The 27,769-nt window shown below is 45.5% G+C and overlaps 3 protein-coding genes and 1 pseudogene across 6 annotated transcripts in view; 2 read left to right on the top strand and 2 right to left on the bottom strand.

Moving 5' to 3' along the window:
* The window catches only part of MRPL35 (mitochondrial ribosomal protein L35), a 536,751-nt gene that overhangs the window by 7,745 nt on the left and 501,237 nt on the right, over positions 1 to 27,769 (top strand). Inside the window, exon 1 of one of the 2 annotated variants that reach the window (XM_050753135.1) lies at positions 10,946 to 10,949. The exons of the other annotated variant lie outside the window; for it this stretch is intronic. The gene's annotated coding sequence lies outside the window, so the exon portion shown is untranslated. Of the gene's footprint in view, positions 1 to 10,945; positions 10,950 to 27,769 lie in introns of those variants that run through there. 2 annotated transcript variants of the gene reach the window in all.
* GGCX (gamma-glutamyl carboxylase) overlaps positions 1 to 27,769 on the bottom strand; it is a 162,173-nt gene that overhangs the window by 130,564 nt on the left and 3,840 nt on the right. The gene's annotated exons all lie outside the window — the stretch shown is intronic.
* LOC126934389 (probable G-protein coupled receptor 160) lies at positions 9,740 to 10,821 on the bottom strand (annotated as a pseudogene).
* On the top strand, positions 17,695 to 22,265 carry GNLY (granulysin). 3 transcript variants are annotated; one of them, XM_050753146.1, is made up of 6 exons: positions 17,695 to 17,864; positions 18,312 to 18,392; positions 18,719 to 18,822; positions 19,358 to 19,456; positions 20,908 to 21,079; positions 21,977 to 22,265. In XM_050753146.1, the coding sequence occupies exons 1-6, from the start codon at positions 17,813 to 17,815 to the stop codon at positions 21,985 to 21,987; spliced, it is 519 nt and encodes a 172-aa protein (XP_050609103.1). In that variant the 5' UTR covers positions 17,695 to 17,812; the 3' UTR covers positions 21,988 to 22,265. The 3 variants fall into 3 exon arrangements, with proteins under 3 accessions (XP_050609103.1, XP_050609100.1, XP_050609101.1); XM_050753143.1 differs by lacking the exon at positions 18,312 to 18,392 and having other exon boundaries at positions 17,702 to 17,864; XM_050753144.1 differs by having other exon boundaries at positions 17,706 to 18,585.

The raw sequence follows: 27,769 nt of genomic DNA, 5'->3' as shown, positions 1-27,769 counted from the left end.
CTATTGTTTTTATTCAATTATAAAAATATATACTTGGCAGTGTGCCAGGCACTAATCCAGGCACCGGAGAAACGGCAGTAAACCAACCAGATAATGTGCTTCGTTTCAAGGAGCTTCCCTCCTAAGTGGGTGCTGTTCATGAAGACAGGTTTGTTCCTCATTGACCCCTGCAGCAGAAATTGCATCTAATGATATCTTCAGCTCTTATCACACCCTTGATGGGACTTTGTCCATAGTTGGGGCTCAGAAATATTTTCTGAATTCAAGTAGTCCTGATATATTAACCCCATTCAGGACAAGCTTAATGTAAGAATTTGCTCAACATGGCACTTTCATATTTTATTCAAAAGCCAGAAATATCTGAGGGCAAAGGGAGAACTAAAAATAACTTTCAGGCTTTCTTAAAGCTGGTAAGAGAAGATTTGACCTTGGGGAATGTATTTATTGTTTTTGTGTTAATTAGTTAAATTGTGATTGCAAAAGTAAGTGTATCTGGCATTTTTATGTTACAAAGCAGAGATAACTTGAGGCAAACTGACTATAGGAAAGAGAATTTTCACTTGAACCCAAGAGTTCGAGGTCAACATAGTGAGATTCTGTTTCAAAGAGAAAAGCAGGAGCAGGATTTTTCGTTCATGTAATTGAAAAATCTGGAAGTTGATCAAGTAGTTGCTGGCAAAGTTTATCCATGGGTGCAAATCATGTCACCAAGATCTGGCTTCTCCCTGTGCTCAGCCTCTGCTGTCTGGACCCTCCAAGTCTTCCTCCATAGCAGTGAAAAGGCTACAGCTCTTCCAGATGTCACAGCTTCATCTACGTTGTCCAAGCAGACAGTGGGACTTGTCTGGTAGCTCTAGTGCTAGTCTCGCTCTGTTGCCCAGGCTGGAGTGCAGTGGCACGATCTCTGCTCACTGCAGCCTCAACCTCCTGGGTTCAAGCGATCCTCCCACCTCAGCCTCCCAAGGAGCTGGGAGTACAGGCACCTGCCAGCATTCCCAGCTAATTTTTGTATTTTTAGTAGAGACGGGGTTTCACCATGTTGGCCAGGCTGGTCTCAAACTCCTGACCTCAGGTGATCCTCCCACCTTGGCCTCCCAAAGTGCTGAGATTACAGGCGTGAGCCACCATGCCTGGCCTAGCATATTTAAATTTTAATGCACACTGCCAATAGGTATCCCAAGATGTCATGTTGACTTCATCTCCTCTGAGCAGTGTAGAAGAGAGTGCCTTTCTCCTGACTGGAATTGTGAATCTTTTTCTTTTTTCATTTGTGGTAAAATACACATAACCTAAACTTTGCATCCTAGGCCAGGAGCGGTGGCTTGCGCCTGTAATCCCAGCACTTTGGGAGGCCGAGGTGGGTGGATCACCTGAGGTCAGGAGTTCAAGACCAGCCTGACCAACATGGTGAAACCCTGTCTTTACTAAAAATATCCAAATTAGCTCGGCATGCTAGCTGGCGCCTGTAATCCCAGCTACTCTGGAGGCAGAGGCATGAGAATTGCTTGAACTTAGGAGGCAGAGGTTGTGGTAAGCTGAGATCGCGCCACTACACTCCACCCTGGCCGACAGACAGTGAGACTCCTAACCATTTCCAAGTGTACATTCAGTGGCTTTAGGTACATTCACATTGATGCACAACCATCACCACCATCCATCTCCAGAATGCTTTTTACCTTCCCAAGCAGAAACTCTGTGCCCATGAAACACTAACTCTCCTTTCCTCCCATCCCCTCACAATCATTCTACTTCGCATCTCTAACTCTCCTTTCCCCCACCCCCTGACAATCATTCTACTTCGCATCTCTAACTCTCCTTTCCCCCACCCCCTGACAATCATTCTACTTCGCATCTCTAACTCTCCTTTCCCCCACCCCCTGACAATCATTCTACTTCCTGTCTCTATGATTTTCACTGTTCTATGTCCCTCCTGGAAATGGACTCATATAGTATTTGTCTTTTTGTGACTGGTTTATTTCACTTAGCAGAGTGTCTTTTGGGTTCATCCATGGTATCATGCATCTCATATAATTTCCTTCCTTTTAAAGGCTGTGTGCATATACCACATTTTGTTTGTGGAATTGTGACCCTTTTAAATGTCCCTAAAATTGCACCTGTTGGCTGTAGCTGCGCCTATAGTTTGTAGCTGGAGGACATTCCTGCCCATTGTTGGTTTCTGTTCCTTTCTGCCTTTCTGGCCCAGCCTCCAACTGCTCGGGTCTAAGGAGATAAGAGACCCACACAGGCCTCTGGCAGGGGCTGGGTCTCCTTTCTGCAGGAAATGCTTCAGGCCCCTCTTCTTGGTCTCTCCCTGAAGTAAGAGGCCTCAAGTGGAGTCCTGAGGGGCATGATGAGGGCTTGCCTGGAACAGGTGCCAAGTGTGGAGGGAAAATGTGGATCCTGAGGAAGGCATCTTGAGGCAGGAGCAGAGAAGGCCCAGTGGGCACCTCCTTAGTTGAGCTGCCTTAGGACAAGGGAGCAGTGATGGTGGCTTCAACAGGAGAAGAGAAGCTGATTCTGACTGGAAGGCTTCCAGCTGCCATTCCTGCAGGAACAAGTGTTTTCCCAGGAAGATGGGGTCAGGTCGCTGAATCTGGAGGGTCCTGGCTCTGTGCTCAAGCACTGTTCCAGGCACAGGGTGGGTGACAGAAGGGGCAGCAGCCCTGCTCTCACCAAGCCACCTGTCTGAGAAAACACAACAAAGGCATTCCTTCAGCCACCAGGAGCCTCTGTCTCCAGGAAATTACCACGAAACCCCTAAGTGTAGTGGCTCAGGGCCACAAAGCTTCGTCCCATGCCCAGGCTCAGGCCCATCACGTATGGCCAGGGACTCTGCTCATCACAGTCACCCTGGGGCGCAGGCTGACTTGCGGTGGTCATCTTGAACACTGCCCATCATCATGCCAGGAGAAAAGAGAATTCTGGGGTCTCTCCCTGGCTGTTAAATGTTCCAGTTGGGAAGGAACAGGCTTAACTTTTGCTCAGGAAGTATCCTGGCAGGGCGCCACCCCCGCCTTAACCCTCACACCCAAACACAAGGCTGCCAGAGAGTGCAATTCCGAGCAGGACCGGGAGGTGGCGCCCGAGAGCCAGGTAGCGATGCACCGCCCTGGGCAGCGCGATCCCCACACCTTGCCTCTCGCGGACTTCGCTGCACCCCAAGAAGTTGCGACAGCTTTTTCTGCTGAACTAAAGGAACACCAGAGGGTCCAGTCTCTCGACACCCCAGGGCCCATCTACCTGTTGAGGAAGGCGCTCCTTCATTACAGGCGGCAGCACAGCGTATCTGGGCTTTACAACATTTTAATTTCCCTTCCCCTCCCCTCCCCTCCCCTCTCCTCCCCTCTCCTCCCTTCCCCTCCCCTCTCCTCCCCCTCCCCTCCCCTCCCCTAATTTTTCTTTTTCTTTTTCTTTTTTCTTTTTTTCTTTTTTTGACGGAATCTCACTCTATAGGTCTATAGGCCAGGCTGGAGTGCAATGGCACGATCTCGGCTCACTGCAACCTCTGCCTCCTGGGTTCAAGCGATTCTCCTGCCTCAGCCTCCCAAGTAGCTGGAATTACAGGCATGAGCCACCACACCCGGCTGAGTTTTGTATTTTTAGTAGAGACCCGGTTTCACCATGTTGGCCAGACTGGTCTCGAACTCCTGACCTCAGGTGATCCGCCTGCCTCGGCCTCCCAAAGTGCTAGGATTACAGGCGTGAGCCACCGTGCCCGGACAAGCTGTTCTTTCTTACTGTTTACACTCATTTGTAATTTTTTTTTTTTTTTTTTTGAGATGGAGTTTTGCTTTGTCACCCAGGCTGGAGTACAGTAGCACAATCTCAGCTCACTGCAACATCTGCCTCCCAAGTTCAAGTGATTCTCCTGCCTCAGTCTCCCAAGTAGCTGGGATTATAGGTGCCCACCACAACACCTGACTAATTTTTGCATTTTTAGTAGAGGTGGGGTTTCACCATGTTGGTCAGGCTGGTCTCGAACTCTTGACGTCAAGTAATCAGCTGGCCTTGGCATCCCAAAGTGCTGGGATTACAGGTGTAAGTCACCATGCTGGGCCCACTTATTTGTAATTTGATCATTGTCTTCTCTCCCACAAGAAAGTAAGTTCCATGAGGGCAGGCCCCATGTTCGTGTTTACTCATCTTTGTGTTCTCAGTGCCTGGTGGAGTACCTGGCACAGAGTAGCATTCACTTAGTATTTGCCCAATCAATGAACATGACCGAGGGCTGCATTCTGAGGTCTGGAGGCTTTGCAGACTGGTTGGGAGCACCATCCTGAAGGCTATCAGAGCAACTGCTGAGAGAGACTCCGACCAGGCTGGAGCTCCACTTGTAGCAGAGCCCCAGTGTTCTGGCTGAGCAGGGAGTAGGGCAGTTCTGAAAATTGACAGGAGGTCTGCCCTCAGCCCAGCCCCCAGGGGCTCTTGTCTAAGTCCCAGTGACAGGATGTCTGCAAGTAAATGCTGAAGGAGATGCTTCAGCTAAAAGCTCCAGGACATGTAGGTTCAAATGGCCTAACAGACTGGGAAACCAGAGTAGAGGGAGACATTCTCATTTCAGGATAGACCCTAGCTGCCTTGGGGCCTCCAGGGTACTAGGGGACACAGCCCAGCTCTGCATCCCTGGCAGAGATGGCCACATCCAGCAGGACCTGGTGGCAGTGCAGAGAGAACAGCACCCTGGGGACCAATTATCCTGGGAAACAGGCTGGTGCCTATCCAGATGGTGGTGCCAGGCACTGCCACAGTACAACTGGTCTGATTTGGTGAATAAGTTGCAGACATAATCGAAGGGCAATTTGTTGGGGATGTAAAGTACTGCAATGGCCCGCAGGGTAAGAGACAGTAAAATAAGGGTAAATGTCACCACTCGGAATTTACACACAGGTTGGTATGCCTCAGGAAACTTAGGTTCAAAATGAAAAAGAAAAAAACAAAACGAAACACCGGAGAACTACTGGCAGGATGTGTACTAGCTTGTTGATAATGGTATTTCTTGGTAGAATTACATGTGGTCAGTACTCATTGTCTTTGTACTTTGAAAAAAAAATTAAGCCAAAGAAAAAAATTAAGCCAAAGGAAAAAAAAAAAAAAACCAACCTTCCTTTCCCAGTCAAATATACTAGCAAACAAGAAGCTCTTATAAAACAATTCTCGCTGGTGTAGATTTTGTCCTGTTTTGGTTGTGAGGATGAGGGGCTGGTGTGGATCCACAGTCCTGAGGGGGAAGCAGGAATCCCAGAAGATGGAGGGTCAGGCTGGGGAATGCAGTTCTGGAAGCTTAGAGCAGAGTGCCCAGTCTTTTCACATCAGGAACGAGTCAAACACCAGGATAGGGCTGTGGTAAAGGTCAGGCACCAGGACACCCAGCGACAGAAGCCAGCAGCCAAGTGAGGCTGCAGCGGAGGCCAGAGTCATGTGGGTCATTCTGGGATGGAAGCTGATAGGTGGGAGGGTGGGGAAGGCAGGCGGGTAGGGCTCACAGCCAGGTGAGGGTTCAGAGTGGGCGTATATGAACCTCAGTTCTAAGACCTCTGGATCCAAGCTGTCATCAACCATGAAAGTCAGACAGGGAAGTTGCCAGTGACTTTGGAGCCTCCCAAAGGAAGGGACCCACGTAGGGGAGGTTCTGGGGTGGGAGGGTTTTGAGAAGTTATGTGGCAGAAAGCCTGTGCATGAGGGAGAAAGGGTGATGTAAAGGGTTAACTTCTGAAACCAGAGGTTTTGGTGAAGGTTGAGCCTCTCTTGCAGCCTAGGAACTTGAGAAATGAGTTATGGACAGTTCAGATGAGGTCTGCTAACTCCCGGGGAAACTACTGGAAACGACTGACTTTCCTTTGTGTCATACTCCAAAGCCTGATACAAATGGTGGTGGCCGTGTGGTCAGGAGTGGTTTTTTTTTTTTTTTTTGGGTAGAGATGGGGGTCTCGCTATGTTGCCCAGGCTGGCCTTGAACTCCTGGCCTCAAGTGATCCTCCTGCCTTGGCCTCTCAAAGTGCTGGGAATACAGATGTGAACTGTTGTGCCCAGCCTCATTTCTTTTGGGTATATACTCAGAAGAGGGATTGCTGAATCATATGGTAATTCCATTTTTAATTTTTTAAGGAACCTTTATACCGTTGTCCATAATGGCTATACTAATTTACATTTCCACTAATGCTTCACTATGTATACGTTTGTCAAAATATCATGTTGTATGCCTTAATATATGCAATTTTTACTTTAACAAGTCAGCCCTCACACTTTTATCTATTTTTAGTTTACCATAGCGCTATATTCAGGAGCTTCTGTCCAAGACACAAAGCCTGGCTGGCCTGTCATTTCTTAATAATCCAGCAAGCTTCCAGGGTGAGTAGGCTGCCTGGGCCCAGAATGGGCCCTTAGAGTCAACTGATGCATAACTGTCTGTGTAACATCCATTTTAAAGGGCATCCAGGCAGGACGTGGTGGCTCATGCCTGTATCCTAGCACTTTGGGAGGCCGAGGCGGGTGGTCAGGAGTTTGAGACCAGCCTGGCCAACATGGTGAAACCCTGTCTCTACTAAAAATACAAAAATTGGCTGGGCGTGCTGGCACATGCCTGTAATCCCAGTTCCTCGGGAGTCTGAGGCAGGAGAATTGCTTGAACATGGGAGGTGGAGGTTGCAGTGAGCTGAGATCACGCCACTGCCCTGCAGCCTGGGCGACAGAGTGATAATCTGTCTCTAAATAAAATAAAATAAAATAATATAAAAGGCATCCCGGGGTATGTATCCACCCGGGGTATATATCCAAAATGATGAGCAAAAACTATGGCATGTGGGAGCTGTTTCCAATCATCCATCCATTCACCCATCATCTAGATTTTCTTTCTTGTTTCTTCCTTGCAGACTGACCTCATCCTTCTGTCCATTCCATCATCCATCCATCCACTTACCCATCCATCTATCCAAAGGGGCACAGGGACACTTTTTGGGCTGATGGATGTGTTCACTGTCTTGACTGCTATGATGGTTTTATGGGTGTGTACATGTGTCAGAACTGGTAAAGTGATACACTTTAAATGTGTGCATATGAGTGTACCTTAATAAAGTTGGAAAAAAGGAAGGTAAGTAGGTCAAAACTGATAACACCCCACATATCCATGGATAAGACAATGGATAAGCTGTGGAATATCCATATGATGGAATACTGCTCAGCAGTAGAAAGGACAGACTGCTCAAAGATACTACAACATGGACCATCTCACACATGAATGCTGATCAAAAGACGTCAGATGCAACAATCATTCTGTATGGTTCCATTTATATACACTTCAAAAACAGAGAAAACAGGCCTGGCATGGTGGCTCATGCCTATAATTCTAGCACTTTGGGAGGCTGAGGCGGGTGGATCACCCGAGGTCAGGAGTTCAAGGCCAGCCTGACCAACATGGTGAAACTGTCTCCACTAAAAATACAAAAATTAGCTGGGTGTGGTGGTGTGCGCTTGTAATCCCAGCTAGTTAGGAGACTGAGGCAAGAGAATCGTTTGAACCTGGGAGGTGGAGGTTGCAGTGAGCCGAGATCGCGCCACTGCACTCCAGCCTGGGCAACAAGAGCGAAACTCCAGCTCAAAACCAACTAACTAACCAACCAACCAACCAACCAGAGAAAACAGCTATAGAGTTTAAGAGTATGTGCTCAGGTGGTAAAACTCTAAAGAAAAACAAGAACACAATTACCATGAAGTCCTCCATAGGGAAGGAGGAAGGGGTGGTCCCTGGGAGGGAAGATGATAGGGCTTCTGGGGAGCTGGCAGCGTTCTTGACCTGGGTGGTTACGTGGATGTGTGCTTGATGATAAACCGTTGAGCTGTACATTTTGTTTCGTGCGCATTTCTGAATATGTTTTACATTGTGTAATTTAAAATGGAGCAACATATATACACATGCTTGTACGGAAAGATACAAAAAAGAAAATTTTAACAGTTTTTCTTTCCTCTGAGGAGAGAGGCTACGAACTAGTGGGGGCTTATATTCTTTTTTCTTACGCTTTTCGTAAGTACATAAAAATGTCAAAAATACGTAAAATATTTCCTTACACGTTCATAAGGAAAACCCACAAATTTTCATCATAAATGCATGAATGAGAAAGCAAAGAAGGGGCTCTCCAGCTGTAGGTACTGAAGCAAGGACTGGGGATCCAGGCAGAAGACAGAGGAGGCAATGGCTTGTGTGTCTACGTGAGAGAGAGAGCGTGTGTGTGTCTATGTGAGAGTGTGTATGTGTGTCTATGTGAGTGTATGTGTCTATGTGAGAATGTGTTTCTGTGTGAGAGTGTGTCTATGCGAGAGTGTGTGTCTATATGAGTGTGCGTTTATGCGAGTGTGTCTATGTGAATGTGTGTTTATGCGAGTGTGTCTATGTGAATGTGTCTGCGAGAGTGTGTGTGTGTATGTGAGTGTATGTGTGTATGTGAGAGTGTGTTTGAGTGCATGCATATGTGTGTGTGCGTGCCTATGTATGTGTGTGTCTATGTGTGTGTCTATATGAGTGTGTGTCTATGTGAGTGTGTCTGTGTGTGTGTGTGTGTCTGCGTGTATATGTAAGAGTGTGTGTGTGTGGGTGTAGTGGAATGGGGGACAGGAAAATGAGGCAGAGGGGCCTTCAGAGAGACTGGAAGCCTGAGAAAGATTTACGCCACCATCGCTGGCTTCGAAGGGATGGACAGGGCCATGAGCCTGGAGATACCAGCAGCCTTTAGAGCTGAGAATGACCCTCCGATAACAGCACGGAAAGGGGCATCTCAGTCCTGCAACCACACGGCACTGAGCTCTGCCAACAATGTGGCACGAACCTAGAAACAGATTCTTCTCAGATCCTTCAGGTTAGAGCCCAGCCAGCCCACATCTTGACTTTGGCCTTGTGATCACCAGTTGAGCACACCCAGTCTTCTGACCGACGGAACTGTCAGATAATACACGGGTGTTATTTTAACCCATTAGGGTTGTGGTAATTGCTGTGACAATAATAGAAAATTAATACAGTCAAGGACAATGGAAGTGATTTCTCAGCCTGAGGGAGTCCAGCTAGAAGGAAGGTAATTGGAGCATGAGAGAGTTGCCCAAGGCTTTTCTTTGTGTTGCTTTTCTCACTCATGTTTATATTTTGGGTGGCAAGCTGCTTCTCAGGAGTTGTTTTCTGTTTTTCAATTTGATTAAAATGTTCATTTAAGTTTATATCATAAAGTTGGCAGTAAATTTTATATTTACATAGCAAATTCATATTTATAATATACAATGTCCCTGAACAGGCGTAACAAATGTTCTTGGAGTTATTTTTTAAATTTAAAAACTTTTTTTGAGATGGGGTCTGTGTTGCTCAGGCTGATCTCAAACTCCAGGGTTTGAGTGATCATCCCACTTCAGCCTCCCAAAGTGCTGGGATTACAGGCATGAGTCACCATGATTGGCTGGAATTATTTTGTTTGTAAAATAAAATACTATTTAATAAATAATACCATATCCCCAAAAGATACATTCTGAAGAGATGGGAAAGTTAGAGGGGAAAGGCTTTCGTCCATTTCTTTGTTTGTTTGTTTGTTTGTTTGAGACTGGGTCTCAATATGTCGCCCAGGTTGCTCTTAAACTCCGGGGCTTCCCGAGAAGCTGGGACTACAGGTGCGTGCCACTGCCTCAGGCTTCGGCTTGTTTTTTATATATCCTGACTCATCATCGTTTTTCAATCATAAAATTATGATTCTTATTGTAGTTGTAAATTTTAATTCACTTTAACATGGCAACATATTAACAGATTCTTATTGAGCAAATTTTCAAGATTATAAATTGTACATGGAAGGAAGCAGCATTTCCAGTTGACAAATGGATCCACAGGTAATTCGACGTCTCCTAAATTAAGCTTGTGACGATTAAACCAATACATTGTAGCTATGAGAAAACTATTGACAAAGTACAACCAGGGAACTCATCTCAATGCTGGAATCTGTACCTTAAGAAAAAGGATGATTACTTGAAGTGGTACAAATGGCAACCAGGTACCAAGAAAACAGTGAGTTTGGGCAAGTGTAATTTTTTAGAGCTCACAGTATATCTAGAATGGGATGAAAGGGAAGAAGATACAGGATAGTCTCATTCATATAGAAAGTTATCCTAAACTCATGTAACAAAGAGGTTATAAAAACCATAAAATCATCAGGAAAAATGACGGCCACTAACCCTGAATGCTGACATAGAAAGGACATTGATGAGAATAAACATTCTGTGCCTTCAGGCTTTGGCAGATGGCTGGGTCTCCCAAAACGTAAGCAAGGACTGAAATCTAAATTGAAATTACTGCAAAGAAATAAAAATAACTTTGATGCTTAAGGGAAATTTGGTGGTTTTCGAGAAATTCAGGCAATCATCTATACAAACTATCAGGAAAACTGGATAATGCAAAAAGCCTTTAAGTAAAGGATATCATTTGAGTAAATAGGCAGATGTGGTATTTAGTAAACCTACTGCCTGAAAGTACAGAATTCCTGAAATAGGAGACAATGGAAATGTTTACCAAAAGTAAGAGATCAATGGATGCTGGTGAAATGTAAAAATGTTCCATAAAATTTGATAGGTATATTTTCTTCTCATTCTTAGGGTGAGGCTATTTAATAATATTTTCCCAAGTGCAATCAGACAGTTAACATCTAAGGACTGCTTGTTTGCTGTGACTGGTGCTGAGAAGAGCAGTTCTCTAAATAAAGGGCCATCGTGTTTTAAATTTCAGAAAGTCTGGTGAAACACATACCATAAAATGCTGCTTCACTTTATTTTCCATCATCTGCTTTCTCCCATGGGTCTTTCTTGGCTGATTATCTCCCTATTTTATTTCTGTTTTACTGCCTTTAATTATCTCATTTTGAGTCCCTGGCGTTTTGTTTTGTTATATCACAATGTCACGTGAATAAGCTCTGAGTCATTTGCACAAGTTGGGGAGAAAGCAGAAGAGGGATCTGCTCCCAGCTGGACATCCCTCTGAAGTCTCATGCCCCCCGTCGACCCCCGCCAACTCCCTGGCCACCCAGGAGCATCATGGTCTGAGTCCCAGGTTGGCTGATGCTCAGCTCCCCTGCACTGGAGAACTCTTCCTAAAACTTTATTGAGAGAGAAAAAAGATGACTTGGAAAAAATAGAAAGTCATACTATGATCTGCTGGGCATGGTGGCTCACGCCTGTAATCCCAGCACTTTGGGAGGCCAAGGCGGGCACATCACTTGAGGCCAGGAGTTCAAGACCAGTCTGGCCAACATGGTGAAAACCAGTCTCTATTAAAAATACAAAAATTAGTGAGGTGTGGTGGTGGGCGCCTGTAATCCCAGCTACTCAGGGGTCTGAGGCAGAAGAATCAGTTGAACCCGGGAGGCGGAAGTTGCACTGAGCCGAGATCACACCACTGCACTCCAGCCTGGGCAACACAGCCAGACCCATCTCAAAAAACACACAAACAAACAAACAAAAAACAGCCGGGCACGGTGGCTCATGCCTGTAATCCCAGCACTTTGGGAGGCTGAAGCGGGTGGATCATGAGGTCAGGAGATCAAGACCATCCTGGCTAACATAGTGAAACCCTGTCTCTACTAAAAATATAAAAAATTAGCTGGGCGTGGTGGCGGGTGCCTGCAGTCCTAGCTACTTGGGAAGCTGAGGCAGGAGAATGGCGTGAACCTGGGAGGCGGAGCTTGCAGTGAGCCGAGATCGCACCACTGCACTCCAGCCTGGGCGACAGACAGAGACTCTGTCTCCAAAAAAAAAAAAAAAGTTATACTATGATCATGGCTGAAAGAGTGACTATAAAGAAGTGAATTTTTTACATATTAGTTTTTAGTTATAATAAAATTTAAAGTGAAAATTACAATCTGATATATTGGTCAAAATAATTTATATTTAGCATTTAGTAGATATTTAATATTTAGTATATAAATATTATACCTTATATATACTTTTAGCATATAAAGTATAGTATATAAAATATTACTCAAAGTACAATTTAAAAGTAAAGGAATATCAAAGGAAAATATCAAGAAGAAAACTGCAGGATTGGATAATGTTAATAGAACACTAGATATCCGGGTCAATTAGAATGGATAACTCAGAATTTGATCTTATTATGTATAACTGAATATACAATAAAAGAACAATTTCAAATCAGTGGAGAGGAGGGGAAAGTATATAATCAATACCTTTAGATTAAGAGAATAGCAATTTGAAAAGAATACATTTTCATCCCACCTCATACCTTCCTAAAATCAGTTCCAGAGGATTAAAGTGTCACATTAAAAAATATGTCTAACTGCAAAAATTAGCAAAAATATAATTATTTTCTAGGGAAAAAGAGGCAATCACAACTTTCTAAACTGAGAAAAGATGTCACAAATAAATATTCATATTTGATTATAGAAAATGAAAACTTTCTATGCATAAGAACCTTATGGAAATTTAAAGGTCAATCAAGAAGTGACAAAATATTTGTAGCAAATATATCAAAACATTAATGTATTTATTAATAAAGAATTCTTACAAATTAAAAAACATAGTAGAGTCCAATAGATACTGGGCAGGGGCCATAAAAAGACAATTTCAAAATAAATGTAAATGTAAACAAATACCTGGGAAAATATTAAACTTAATTCGTAGTAATTGAAATGAAAATAAAAATAGGTGTGATTTTCACTCATTACATTTGTAAAATAAACAGTGTGATAATATTGAATGCTGGTGAGAGTTCAGGGAACTCTCATACAATGTTGACAGTGTTGTAAATGGATACTATCCTTTGGGGAAGTATTTGATATTGTTCATTGGGAGTCATAAAATTGTAACTTTTTTTTGTCTGGGCGCGGTGGCTCACGCTTGTAATCCCAGCACTTTGGGAGGCCGAGGTGGGCGGATCACCTGAGGTGGGGAGTTCTAGACCAGCCTGACCAACATGGAGAAACCCCATTTCTACTAATTAAAAATACAAAATTAGCCGGGCGTGGTGGCACATGCCTGTAATCCCAGCTACCCGGGAGGCTGAGGCAGGAGAATAGCTTGAATCCTGGAGGCAGAGGTTTCGGTGAGCCGAGATCGTGCCATTGCACTCCAGACTGGGCGACAAGAGGAAAACTCCATCTCAAAAAAAAAAAAAAAAAAAAAATTTTCGATAATTTTAGAATTGAGATATAATTTACATGTAGCTAACCACTTAAATCTTAAATGTCCAGTTTGAAGAGTTTTGATAGATGCACACTCACACAATTCACAAGCTAATTAAGATATAGAACACTTTCACTACCTAAGAAAATCCCGGTGCCAGCCCAATAACCCTCACATCTTCCTCCATCTCCTACCATTTCTCTGATTTCTTTTGCCATAGATGAATTTTGCTTGTTCAAGAACTTCATATAAATGGAATCATACAGAATGAAGTCTTTCATGTCTGGCTTCTTTTTCTTCCTTTTTTTTTTTTTAAGATTTATTCATTTTATTGCATGTATTAGTAGTTCATTCCTTTTTATTGCCAAGTTGTGTACAATATTGCATGGCTCTACCTTAATTTCTTCATCCATTGACCTGTTGATGGACATTTGGTTTATGTCTAATTTTTGGCTCTTATGAAAAAGCTTCTGCAAACAATCTTTTATTTACTTATTTATTCTTCCTTCTTTCATTTTCTTTGAACAGCCTTTTAAAATAATTTTTTTTTCTATTGTGGTAAAATACATATAACATAAAATGTGTACCACAAAAACTGATAGGGGAGGTAATAGATATGTTAATTACCTTGATTTAATCATTCTAAGTGGTATTCATATATCAAAACATCACATTGTACTCCATAAATATATAAAATTATGATTTGTCAATTAAAAATAATACTAATAAAAATAAATAACAAAATTAACCATTTTAACCATTTTAGATGTACAGTCCAGTGGCATTAATTACACTCACAAAGTTGTGGAATCATCTATTTGGAACTATCTATTTCCAAAACCGTTCTCATCACAACAAATGGAAAGTCTGTAACCAATGGGCACTAAGTCCCTCATTTCCCACTCCTTCCAGCCCTGGGTAACCTCTAATCTACTTTCTGTCCCTATGAATTTGCTTATTCTAGAAATTTTATGTAACTGGAATCATACAACGTTTATCCTTTTGTGTTTGACTTATTTCAGTTGGCATAATTATTTCAAGGTTCATTCATGTTGTATGTATCAGAGCTGTGTTCCCTTTTTTGGCTGAATCGTACTCCATCTCCATTGTATATGTACAGCACATTTTGTTTATGCATTTTAAAAAATTTTTATTTTCATTTTTCTTAGAGATAGGCTCTCACTCTGTCACCCAGGCTGGAGTGCAGTGGCATGACCTTGGCTCACTGCAGCCTTGACCTCCTGGGCTCAAGCAATCCTCTCACCTCAGCCTCCTGAGTAGCTGGGACTATAGGCACATGCCACTATGCCCAGCTAATTCTTAAATTTTTCTGTAGAACTGGGGTCTACTATGTTGCTCAGGGTGGCCTCAAACTCCTGGCCTCAAGCCATCTTCCCACCTTGGCCTCCCAACGTGCTGGGATTAGAGGTTGAGCCATGATGACCGGCTTGTTTATCCATTTATTTGTCAATGGACACCTGGGCTCTTTCTGCCTTTTGGCTACTGTCATGTTGATGACATCATCTCAGTAGAGTTTTAATACAGAATTTCTTGGCCAGGAGTGGTGGCTTGTGCCTGTAATCCCAACACTTTGGGAGGCCGAGGTGGGTGGATCACTTGATATCAGCAGTTCAAGACCAGCATGGACCAAGATGGTGAAACCCCATCTCTACTAAAAATACAAAAATTAGCCAGGCATGGTGGTATGTGCCTGTAATCCCAGCTACTCAGGAGGCTGAGGCAGGAGAATTGCTTGAACCCAGGAGACAGAAGTGGCAGTGAGCCGAGATCATGCCACTGCTCTCCAGCCTGGGCGACAGAGTGAGGCTGCAGCTCAAAAAAAGGAATTTCTTTGTGATTTATGATATTGAGCAGGTTTTCAAATGTTTTGGTTGTTCTTATCTTCCTTTGCAAATTACCTGTTCAAATATTTTGCCCATTTAAAAAATTGGATTGCTTTATTATGATTATAATATTATTATTATTGCAGTAGTAGTTGATAAAATGAGTCCGCAAACAGACCCATAGTCAATTGATATTCAACCAACATGCCAAAGCAATTCAATGGGAAAAGAAAAATCTTTTCAAGAAATTGATATTGAAAAACAGAACCTCAACCCAACTCACATTATACATTCATTTGAGATGAGTCATAGACCTAAATGTCAAAGTTAAAATTATAAAAGTTCTAGAAAAAAACATAGAGGCTATTTTTATGACTTTAGCGTAAGTGAAGATTTTCTGAAGAAGATACAGAAGGCAGTATTTCACACAGGAATTTTTTTGGGGCCTGGTCCTGACTTGCAATGGGTCAGTTCCCGGGGTACCATGGGTGGGAACTGGGTAAGACCCCAGGTTCTTATCACACGGGACCCCAGAGGCCTGGGTGGAGACTTGTGACTAACTACGTGAGCTTTGTCACGTACCCCTCAACACCTCAGAAAAGGACTCACTGCAATATTTGGTCTCACCAAGTTTCCCACAATAAAGAGACATGAGTCACCTTTCAAGACTTTTTCTGCCCATTAATATGGTCTTCACACATGAGACCAAGGTCTACAAGTGGTCAGGAGAGAGGGAGCCTGCTGAGACGGGGGAGTAGTGCCTGAGCTGGCCTCAAGAGGATTGTGGCCCTGCACTGAAAACCTGGAGACTGAGATAGGGTAGGGCTGGGGGAAAACTTGGGCTTTGGAGTCATAGGGTCTGGGTTCATATCCACAGACTATTCCCTTCCTAGCTCTGTGTTGGTGGGTAATTCACTGGATCTCTCTGAGTCCTGCTTTCCTCATCTGAGGTAAAAGGAGTTTGCCGGTTGGTCTGAGAGCTGTTCTAGGCATGGTGGGGAGACCCTGACAGGCAGAGGCAGTCCTGCCCTCAAGCAGTTGATTTACATCTGGGGAAACAAGCCAGCCACAAATGCAATACCTCAAACTCAACTTCTCACCAACAAGCTCCTTTTTCTAATTTGCACAGCCAGTCCCTCAGCCTCCTGATATTTCACTAATATTTCACCTCTCTCTTGTTTCTTTCTTGTAATCATATAGCTACAAAGTCCTACCAATTCTTCCCAAAATATGTTTCCTTATCAAAAAGTCCTGCAAAATCAGGCATGGTTGCTCATGCCTATAATCTCAGCACTTTGGAGGCGGGGAGGATCGCTTGAGTCCAGGAGTTCGAGACTAGCCTGGGCAACATATGGAGACCCATCTCTTCCAAACATTTTAAAATCAGCAGGGGTGATAGTGGCAAGCACCTATGGTCTCATCTACTAGGGAGGCTGAGGTGGGGGGATTTTTGGAGCCTGGGCGGTTGAGGCTGCGGTGATCTGTGATTGTACCACTGCACTCTAGCCTGAACGACAGAGCAAGACCTTGTATCAAAAAAAAAAAAAAAAAAAAAAAAGTCGTGCAGTAACTGACACTGCCATTGCCTATACGATTCCCATTCCCTCATCCTCCCTAACAGAATACCAATTTTGTTCAAAGTGTCAATGAAGGCCGCGTGCGATGGCTCACTCTTGTAATCCTAGCACTTTGGGAGGCTGAGGCGGGTGGATCACCTGAGGTCAGGAGTTTGAGACCAGCCTGGCCAACGTGGTGAAACCCTGTCTCTACTAAAAACACACAAATTAGCAGGGCGTGGTGGCATGCGCCTGTAATCCCAGCTACTCAGGAGGCTGAGACAGGATAATCACTTGAACCTGGAGGTGGAGGTTGCAGCGAGCCAAGATCACACCATTGCACTCCAGCCTGGGTGACAAGAGTGAAACTCCATCTCAAAAAAGAAAAACCAAACCAAACCAAACCAAACAAACAGCAACAAAAAACGAAGTGTCAGTGAAGGTCCAGCATTAGACTCCCTTCCTATTGCCCTTTGCAGCCAGGGTCATCATGTGACACAGTTCAGATCAATTAGATGGAGGTTGAAGGTCCCTGGGAAAGATGTTTTTCCTATACAAGTACCATCTCTTTCTGCTTCACTCTTTCCATTTTCCACATGAACAGGCCTTGTAGCCTGGAGGAGCTACAGCTGCCATTTTGAGATGCTGAGGCACCCTGTCTGAAGAAGGCCTTCACATCACTCAACTCGACTACCGGGTGAGCCCTTGGAGAGGCTTCCCGGCCTCTGCTCTTCAAACCAAAGTACTACAGGGGACATGAGTCCCAGAGTTACAGGACCCCAGCTATGGTTCATGTGTAAAGGGAACCATTAGGTAACCAGTGGAAATGATGAAGAAGATCTATATTTACAGATGTGGAAAGATGTTCGTGGTATATTGTTAAATTTAAAAAGCTGTTTAAAAATAGGTTTTGGATCAAGTGAGATGACTCACTTATACTTTTAGTATAAGTATGTCCCACGAAGTATTTGGAACATACTTGTACTAAGCGGTTTCTCCCTCCATTACCACATCCCAAGCATCCAGGCAGCTGCTGGCCTCCAGCAACCTGGCATTCTAGTTGTGTGGGAGTGGGGTGTGGCGTGAACCCTGTGGGCTACCACTGCACTGATCTGCTTCTTCATAAATTAGTATTTGTACTTGTGGTAAACCCAGTGACACAGGAAGATGACATACAAAAAGGGCAGGACCTGAGAAAGGTTAAGCTGCAGGCTCCCTGCTCACAAAACAGGGTGTGAAAGGCATCTGAGCAGCTGCCCCACCATGGTTACCTGGGCCCTCCTTCTCCTTGCAGCCATGCTCCTGGGCAACCCAGGTAAGGCCTTCCCCTCGGGATCGATCCTGATGGCCCTTCCAGCCTCGCACTCTCAGGCTGGCTGAACCCGGAGCATGGACTCTGTGGGCACCCAGGTGCCCCTGCCTCTCCCCAGCCTTCTCCCACATCATGGAGACCTGGCCCTCCCCTCAGAGCCAGGCTTAGCCCAGTGTGTTGCCCAGCCTGTCAGTGGCCTGGCCAAGGAGGAGAGACAGGCCAGGGATTCTGGTCCTAACTCTACTGGCCACACTGTGTGGCCTGAGATCCCCCGTTTCCCTCCCAAGGCCCTGCCTCCGCATCTGTGTGGTGAAGGCCATTGGCCTTCATCGGTGGATCTGCGTTTCCTCAGGCCTACACTGTCTAGGATTGTGCAGGGCTGGTGAGAGAACGGGGTCTCTTCCCTGCTCAAAGCAGACTTCCTGCCCCCTGCACCCTGCTGTCTCCCAGGCCTTGGGGTCAGTGTGAGCCCCAAGGGCAAGGACACTTCTGGAAGGGAGAGTGGATTTGGCTGGGCCATCTGGCTGGAAGGTAAAAAAAGAAAATCTCTTGAAAGGAGATTGAGGGAAGTTTCTAGACAAACTGACCCCCAAATCTGTGTTGCTGGCAGAACAGAGGAGAAGAGAAAGTCTCACCGCCCTCCTGGCTTTCTAGAAGGAAAGTGAGAACATGTGTTTGTGCTGAGAGTGGGTCAGAGCGGCTCCAGGGCAAAGCATGTGGACAGGTATCCTGGCCCCCTGCAAGGCCCAGCCCCTGTCCGAGGCCCTGGCCACCTCCTGGACTCCCACCAGCCAGGAGAATGGGTTTTCCCTCTCCTTCCACCTGCGGAGGGGGAGCTGAAGTGCCTTCTTCCTCAGGTTTGGTCTTCTCTCGTCTGAGCCCTGAGTACTATGAAGTGGCAACAGCCCACCTGTGTGACAGGGAGCAATCCTGCCCGTGCCTGGCCCAGGAGGGCCCCCAGGTACATGTTGGCTCTCTGCTCACCTGCCACAGTCCCTCTCCTTTCCCTCCTCCCTGGGTGGCTCCTGGGGTGAGGGCTGGAGCTCTCTAATGGTCAGGAGGTGGGAGTGGAGGCTGGGCTGTTTCTGACGATGCTGGTTTTGTCGAATTCATGTCTGGCCAGGAGGGCTACAGATACCTGGTAGACTGTCCCAAGAGGATCCTCCGGGGTCTCACACTCCAAAGAGCCTGGGGCTGCAGAACCCAAATAGGTAGACTCCCCTGGGAGTTCCTCAATAGGAGAGGGGCAAGTGCAGGGCTGGGAAAGTACTGGGGGTGTGGGAGGCTGTTTCTGGGGTGTCTCAGAGCCTCTAAGACAAGCAAAAATGCAGGCAGGGTCCAGGCAGCCAGTTCAGGCCTTCAGTGTATCCATGCTCTGGGAAGAGATCACGGACATTCCTGCCAGCCTCAGAAACACCAAGGGCCGCTTTCTTGGTCACTTTCACGCACTCCCAGAATGTCTGAGAGACCATGATAGGGGCTTTCTTTCCTGACAGGGTGACCTGTTGATCAAAATGCAGGAGCTGGGCTTCGACTGCAAGATCTGTCTGAGGATAATCCAGACACTGAAGGCTATGGTGAATGAGCCCACCCAGGTGAGGCCGAGGGGCTACAGAGCCTCCTGTCTGCTGCTCAATGGAGGGGCCGGCCTGTGACCAGGTTGGGGATCAGGGAGCCTGGGGTCACCTTGCACAGTGGTCCTGGGGGAGGGCTTCCTAGAAGGGAATCTGTGAGTCCCCATGTGTCTGTGGATGAATTTCAGAGAACTTGTGAAATTGTTTGTGACTATCTGGAACTGTGTAAGTCAGAGAGAGTATACACGGTTTTCATCATGTATACTCAAAGAGGGCTTGTCCCAGAGAAGTTAGGAATCTTCCCCTAAAGCCCTAACATTTGTGTCCAAGGCAGAGCTTTGAGAAGCTGGTTCCCTAAGAGACCTGAGTCAGGACTGATAAATCCCAGATCTGCTACTTGGAAGCTGCATGGCCTTGGGCAAGTCACTTCCACTTTCTGAGCCTCAGTTATCTTATCTTTGAAATGGGATGGATAATAGTCCCTATCTCGCAAGTTGTCGAAGCTCTTCTTTTTTTTCTTCTTGAGATAGGATCTTACTCTTAAACCCAGGCTGGAGTGCAGTGGTGTGATCTCGGCTCACTGCAACCTCTGCCTCCCTGGCCCAAGCAATTCTCCTGCCTGAACCTCCCAAGTAGCTGGGACTCCAGGTGTGTGCCACCACGCCCAGCTAATTTTGGTACTTTTGTAGAAACAGGGTCTCACTGTGCTGCCCAGGCTGGTCTCCAACTTCTGAGCTGAAGCAATCCACCTGCCTTGGCCTCCCAAAGTGTGGGATTACAGGTGTGAGCCATTGCACCTGGCTGCTGAAGCTTTTTAAAAGAGCTGAGGGCTGGGATATGCTTAGCTCCACATCTAGCACTGAGTGAATGCTTAACAAATGACTGCGTTACTACCAAGAATTACTGTTTCACTCTCCCTCCTTCCCTCTCCTCTGCTCCCCGAAACTTCTTAGCATCCTGGCACTGCAGGCTCACACTTAACCCTGGATACCCAGATTCATCCTCCCCCCCTGGGATGGCATAAAAGAGACTTTAAAACCAAATGAGCCAAGACTCCAAGCTCTAACCACACCTCCCACCCCCACCAGTCTTCTCTATGCACCCCCTCTGGCTGTAGCCCCCAGCCAGGTCCTGGACCCAGGTAGCTACATGGCAGAGCATTTAATGTGTGCCTGGCAGCCACGGGCACCATTCTCCACACAGAAGGCAGGGGACAGGTGGACAAGGGGCTGAGACCTCAGCAGGGCTAACTGTCCTTGTCTCAGGAGCCCTACCTGACCAGGCTTGGGCCAGGCCTTGGAGAGTGGGAGTAGGGGCCCAGCCCTGTGTCTACAGTCTCTGGCTCCATGGGCACCAGGTGCCAGTTCCTCGCACCTAGTACTCCCATTGCTAGGGCTGCTGGAACCTGCAGGGTGGCAGAGCTGCGCAGGACTCACCCTATAACCATGTCCACTGTGGTTCTGCTGCTGCAGAGAAGCATTTCCAATGCTGAGGCCCGTGTGTGTAGGATGGTGAAGTCACAATGGCGCGACGTCTGCAAAAATTTCATGAGGAGGTATCAGCCTAGAGTTACCCAGGGCCTCCTGGCCGGAGAAACTGCCCAGAAGATCTGTGTGGACCTCAGGTTGTGTGAACCTTCTATGGGTGAGTGCAGAGGTGACAGCAGGGATGCCTCCTGAGGGGTGGAGACAGTTTCCCCCAGGATACATCAAAGCTGCCTTCTTAGGACACATTACTCCCCCATCTCCCAGCACAGGAAAGTGTGGAGAATTGAGCAGATGGACTTTAGCTAGAAATGTTTGAGAAATACTGATTAGAGCTTGGGCTTTAGACACAGGTGGTCGTGGAGTAAAATCTGGTCTCCATCTCTCCCTGGCTGTGTGACTTTAAGCAAATAACTTGACCTCTCTGAGCTTCAGTTTCTTCATCTGTGAAGGGGAGATAGCAATCCTGATTTTTGAGATTGGAATGAGAATTGAAGGAGGTCACCGTGTGCGTAGACCTGACCTTGGAGAAATGTCCTCAGACTGAGGCTATTCAAGGTCATCAGACCCTCAGTCAAACTCCAATCCCCAGCCCAGCATGGGTCCCTGGGGTCGGGAACTGGGGCCACATCCTCCCCCACAATTCTGGGTCCTGAGAGCTGGGCTAGGGAACCCTTCAGGCAGGGGAGCGTGAGGCCTTTCCCTCCATGACTGCCCAGGCTGTGCCTGGAGAGAACACGACTCAGCTGTAGGAAGTGGGGCCAGAAAGGGGCCTTGGTGATTGGCTTTGGCAGCTCAGCTGGCACTTGCCAATGCTCTGGGATTCTGTGCTAGCAGATCGGGGGTCCCCACCATTTCCTGTCATTGGAGCTTGTGACTTTTCTATTCAAGGCCCCACAACCTGCTCAGGCTGCCGACTGGCTTCCAGGATGTGCCACTGGGTGTGTTCAGTAGGGACGGGTGGCTGCGAGACCTTAAGCAAGTAACATTCTGAGTGCCTGCTTCCCCATGGGGACCCACCACATCTGCCCACAGCTGGCTGTTCTCTCCGCTCCAGGTTCTCTCTGAGCCCTCTCACCCTGTCCTGTGGAAGAAGCACAGGCTCCTGTCCTCAGATCCCGGGAACCTCAGCAACCTCTGCCGGCTCTTTGCTTCCTCGGTCCAGAATCCACTCTCCAGTCTCCCTTCCCCGACTCCCTCTGCTGCGCTCCCCTCTCAGGAGAATAAAGTGTCAAGCAAGATTTTAGCCGCAGCTTCTTCTCCTTTGGTGGATTTGAGGGCTGGGTGTCAGTGGCATGCTGGGGTGAGCTGTGTAGTCCTTCAATAAATGTCTGTCGTGTGTCCCATACACTGTTGTAGATGCTACGGATTTAGCGATGAACGAGACAACCTTAACAGCATTCACACAGTTAATGCTTACTGAGCACTCACCACAGCCATGCGTTATTCTGAGAGGCTGGGGCACACAGTGGCTATGTCCCCAGAAGCTCTCAGACCAGTGGGGGAGACCAGCAGCGTTAGAGGTTTTTTTGTTTTGTTTTTGGTGAAAAGGAACAGAAACCCATCTTTTTGCTTCTTGCCACAGGCAGCCTTCCTTTGCTGTTTCGGGGGAGTGTATCATTTAGGGCCCTTTTGGTTGCAAGCAACAGAAGTCTCAGCCCATTCTGGCCTAATTAAAAAAGGTAATTTACTGGCTCAAATAACCAGTCCACAGACGTGTTCAGGCACAGAATGATCCAGAAATGTGTGGCGTCACCAGAGCCCCAGTCCTGTTTTATTGCACTTTTTCGTTCTCCCCACCTCTGTATATTGAAATTGTGTTCAGGTTCGCTTCTCTCTTGGCAGCAGAAATGGCTTCATCAGGTCCACACTTCACCATCTTTACAGCGCATCCATCAGAGGGAGAGAGAGTTCCCTTGGAAAGAGATAGGAAGCTTCTTTCCCAGAAGGCCTATCAGCTGTCTCCTCAGTTCTCATTGGCCAGTTATCACACGTCATTTGCCCACCCTCAGACCAATCACTGTGTCCTGGAGAATAATGGGGTACACTGATTGGCTCACGCTAAGCAGGGCATACCCCTGGGGCTGAGGTGGGGTCCATCTCAACCCAATCACTTGGTTGACAATAAACATTAAAATCTGGGCTGCTGTTGGTGGGAAGAGGGAAAAATGGATGCTGGCCACCGAAGGAGTATGGTGTGTTATTCTGGATTCAATCAAAGAAGCTGTTCAAGGGGACTACCTATGGCCAAATCTGGGGCTATTTGAGCCTCAGAATAGATAATGACAAGAACAGATTGTAATCCGTTGATTAAAATAGAATCCATGAGTTCATATAAATACAAATAATACATGAATAAATAAACAAGGGAAAAGGAAACGTGCTACCTTACGATACAATCACAGTTAATAAATGTAGACCTAGTTGCAGAGTATATCCTACTAACATATTTAGTATAGTGAGTATATCAAATACTAACTTGATTTTTAAAAAGTATTTATTTATTTATTTAATTATTCTTTTAGAGACAGAGTCTCATTTTGTCTCCCAGGCTGGAGTGCAGTGGCCCTTCTCAGGCATGATCTTAGCACACTGTAGCCTCAAACTCCTGGCCCCAAGGGATCCTCCCACCTCAGCCTCCAGAGTAGCTGGGACTACAGGTGTGCAGAACTGCTCCTGGCTCACTAATTTGATATTAATTAATACATTCCATTATTAGTTAATCTGACAGTGGAGAAGCCTGTCAGCTGATGAAAGTTAATGCCACCTCTCATGGGGCAAGTCAATATCACGGGCCTCATAATATAATGCTCTGAGAGAAATATAATACTATTTTTCCATTGTCACTGCCGAAAATGCAAAAATCATGAGGAAACATCAGAGCAAACCCAAACTGACATTTTACAAAGGACTTAGCCTGTCCTTTAAAAAATTAAAAAAAAAAAAAATTTTATTTTAGGCCGGGCGCGGTGGCTCACGCCTGTAATCCCAGCACTTTGGGAGGCTGAGGTGGGCGGATCACGAGGTCAGGAGATTGAGACCATCCTGGCTAACACGGTGAAACCCCCTCTCTACTAAAAATGCAAAAAATTAGCCGGGCGTGGCTGTGGGCGCCTGTAGTCCCAGCTACTTGGGAGGCTGAGGCAGGAGAATGGTGTGAGCCTGGGAGGCGGAGCTTGCAGTGAGCCGAAATGGTGCCACTGCACTCCAGCCTGGGCGACTGAGTGAGACTCCGTCTTAAAAAAAAAAAAAAAAAAAAATTTATTTTAGACTGAGTCTGGCTCTGTCACCCAGGCTGGAGTGCAGTGTCACGATCTGGGCTCACTGCAGCCTCTGCCTCCTGGGTTCAAGCAATTCTCCTGCCTCAGCCTCCCAAGTAGCTGGGATTACAGGTATGTACCACCATACCTAGCTAATTTTGTATTTTTTAGTAGAGAAGGGGTTTCACCATGTTGGCCAGGCTGGTCTTAAACTCCTGACCTCAAGTAATCTGCCTGCCTTGGCCTCTCAAAGTGCTGGGATTACAGACAGGAGCCACTGCACGCTAGCCTGTCCTCTTCAAAAATGCCAAGGTCTTGAAAGACAAGTAAAGATTGAAGAACTGTTCCAGATAGAAGGAAACTAAAGAGACATGACAACTAACTGCAACACATGATCCTGATTTGGATCCAGACCTATAAAGAACATAATTGGGGCAATTTATAAAATGTGACTGGAATCTGCGATGGTAATATTCTGTTAATGTTAATTCCTGATTTTGACGGTTGTACTATGGTTACGTATGGCAGTGTCTTTGTTAGAACATATACACTAAAGTATTCAAAGAGTAATAGGTCATCTTATCTGCAATTACAGTGAAATGATTCAGAAAAAAAGGCAATACATATGCAAAGAATGAGTGTGATAAGGTATATACCACATACATGGGATGTGGTAAAGTGTTAACAGTGGGGAATCCTGTTTAAGGGTAAATAGGTGCCCCTGTTTACACTGGGAGGTTTGGAAGGTGTAATCTCCAAACTCAATGACAAGTTGCAAGAAAGCAACTTTCAAACTTCATGTTGAAATGTGATCCCTGGCTGCACGTGGTGGCTCACGCCTGTAATCCCAGCATTTTGGGAGGCCGAGGTGGGTGAATCACCTGAGGTAGGGAGTTCAAGACCAGCCTTACCAACATGGAGAAACCCCGTCTCTACTAAAAATACAAAAAGTTAGCTGGGCCTGGCAGCACATGCCTGTAATCCCAGCTACTAGGGAGGCTGAGGCAGGAGAATAGCTTGACCCTGGGAGGCAGAGGTTGTGGTGAGCCAAGATTGCACCACTGCATTCCAGCCTGGGCAACAAGGATAAAACTCCGTCTTGGGGAAAAATAAATAAATAAATGAAAAGACATGTGATCCCCAATATTGGAGGTCGGACCTAGTGGGAGGTGTTTCTCTCATGTCAGGAAGGTGGATCTCTCATGAATGGCTTGGTGCCATTCTTGCGGTAATGAGCGAGTTCTTGCTCTATTAGTTTCTGTGAGAGCTGCTTGTTGAACCTCCTTTCTCTCTTTTTTCCTCACGATGTGATCTCTGCGCACACTTTCTCCCTTTCTCTTCTGCCGTAAGTAGAAACACCTTTTTGTGAGACGGAATTTCGCTCTGTCACCCAGGCTGGAGTGCAGTGGCAGCTGCAACCTCTACCTCCCAGGTTCCTGGGTCCAAGTGATTCCCCTGCCTCAGCCTCCCCAGTAGCTGGGACTACAGGTGTCCACCACCACGCCTAGCTAGTTTTTATATTTTTAGTAGAGATGGGGTTTCTCTGTGTTGGCCAGGCTGGTCTTGAACTCCTGGGCTCAAGTGATCTGCTCGGCTCAGCCTCCCAAAGCGTTAGGTTTACAGGCATGAGCCACTGTGCATGACCATAAGTGGAAGCATCTTGAGGCCATCACCAGATGCAGATGCTGGAGCCATGCCTCTGGTATAGCTTATGGAACTGTGAGCCAAGCAAAGCTCTTTCTTTATAAATTACCCAACATCAGGTGTCTCTTTATAGCAACACAAATAGACTAAGACACAACTTTTCTCCAGATTTGAAATTATTTCAAAATCAAAGTAAGTGATTTGTAGCATTTTGACTTAGCAAATGGTGGTGACATTTACTGAGATCGAGGAGACTCTTGGATGGTTAGATTTGGAGGGAATAATGAAGAGCTCTGCTTTGGCCATGTGAAGGTTAAGTGTTAAATATCCAAGGTGAGATAGCAAGTGGGGGAGTTTGGCCCAAAATACACATTTGAAGCCTGGATGAGGCCATCTAGGAGTGAGTGAGTTAGAGGTCTACTTCCAGCCACAGTTCATTTTGATCAGTGAACTCTAGTGTTGGACAGTTTGAATCATTTTTGAGACAAAAAGTCTATGGCATTGAGACACATCCCAATTTTGATTCATTATTTTAATGAATTCCTTAGTGTGTGGGATCATGTCATCTGCAAATAGAGATCATAGTACTTCTCTCCAATTTGGATTTTATTTCATCTTCTTGCCTAATTTTCTTCAGTAGAATCTTCGGTATAATGTTGAATAGAAGTTATAAGAGCAGCAGTCCTTGTCTTGTTCTTATCTTCAGGGGAAAGCATTTAGTCTTTCACTATTAAGTACAAAGTCAGTTCTGGGATTTCACAGACGCACTGGATCAGGTTGAGGAAGATCCCTTCTATTCCTAGTATGTGGAGAGTATTGTCATGAAGAGATGTGAAATTTTGTAATGATGTTTCTGGGCTGTTGAGAGGATCATGTGTTTTTCATTTTTTATTTTATTGATATGATGAATTTTATTAATTGACTTTTGGTTGCTGATTTGCCTTGCATTTCTGGGTAAATCTTACTTGCATGGTATATAATTGTTTTTATGTGTTGCAGGAGTCAGCTTGCTAGAATATTTTTTGAAAATGTTTGCATCCATACTCAAAAGAGATATTAGTTTGTAGTTTTGTTATGTTTTCTTTTGATGTCTTCATCTGGTTTCACCTGGTTTTGGCATCAGGGCATCCTCTTCTATTTTTTGGAAGAGTTTTTGAAGAACTGGTATTAATTCTTTAAATATTTGGCAGAATTCACCAATGAAGACATCTGGCTTGGTAGTTTCTTTGTGGGTCATTGTTTTGATGACTAATTCAACCTATTTATTATAGGTCCATTCAAATTTTCTGTTATTCTTGCATCAGTTTCAGTCATTTGTGTTTTTGTAGGAATGTGCCCATTTCATTCTAAGTTGTCCAATGTATTAGCATAATTAATTAGCAAAATAGTAAAGTCCTTTTTCTAATTTCCTCTCCTTCATTTCTGATTCTAGTAATTTGCAGCTTCTCTCTTTTTATTGTGGTCAGTCTAGCTAAAGACTTGCTTTTTCAAAGAACCAACTTTTGGTTTCATTTTCTATTCTCAAATATTGTTTCTAGTCTCCATTTTAATAATTTCCACACTTCCACTCTAATTTTTCAAATTTCCCTTTTTTACTGCTTGCTTTAGGTTTAATTTGCACTTCTTTTTCATGTCTTTTTTTTTTTTTCTTTCCATTGTAACCTTGAACTAGGCTCAAGCAATCTTCCTGCCTCAGACTCCCAAGTAGCTAGGACTACAGGCACAGGCCACCATGCTCAGCTAATTTACTTTTATTTTTTTAGAGATAGATCTTGCTATGTTGCCCAGGCTGGGTTTGAACTCCTGGCATCAAATGATCTTCCTGCGTTGGCCTCCCAAAGTGCTGAGACTACAGATGTGAGCCTTTTTCCAGTGTCTTAAAGTGGGATTTCCGAGAGGAAGATTTCAAATCTTCCTCTTTTTCAATATAGGCATTTACAGCTACA

This window comes from Macaca thibetana, chromosome 13 (genome assembly GCF_024542745.1).
Source record: "Macaca thibetana thibetana isolate TM-01 chromosome 13, ASM2454274v1, whole genome shotgun sequence".
Taxonomy (NCBI): domain Eukaryota; kingdom Metazoa; phylum Chordata; class Mammalia; order Primates; family Cercopithecidae; genus Macaca; species Macaca thibetana.
This window is presented reverse-complemented; position numbering and strand designations above follow the sequence as displayed.

What these genes read in the sequence shown, in the direction of transcription:
- GNLY (XM_050753146.1), top strand. Translation starts at nt 17,813, where the DNA reads ATGGTTACCTGGGCCCTCCTTCTCCTTGCAGCCATGCTCCTGGGCAAC. An exon ending in TGGCCCAGGAGGGCCCCCAG is followed by an intron (nt 18,823 to 19,357) that starts GTACATGTTGGC and finishes CTTTCCTGACAG; the next exon opens with GGTGACCTGTTGATCAAAAT. An exon ending in TGGTGAATGAGCCCACCCAG is followed by an intron (nt 19,457 to 20,907) that starts GTGAGGCCGAGG and finishes CTGCTGCTGCAG; the next exon opens with AGAAGCATTTCCAATGCTGA.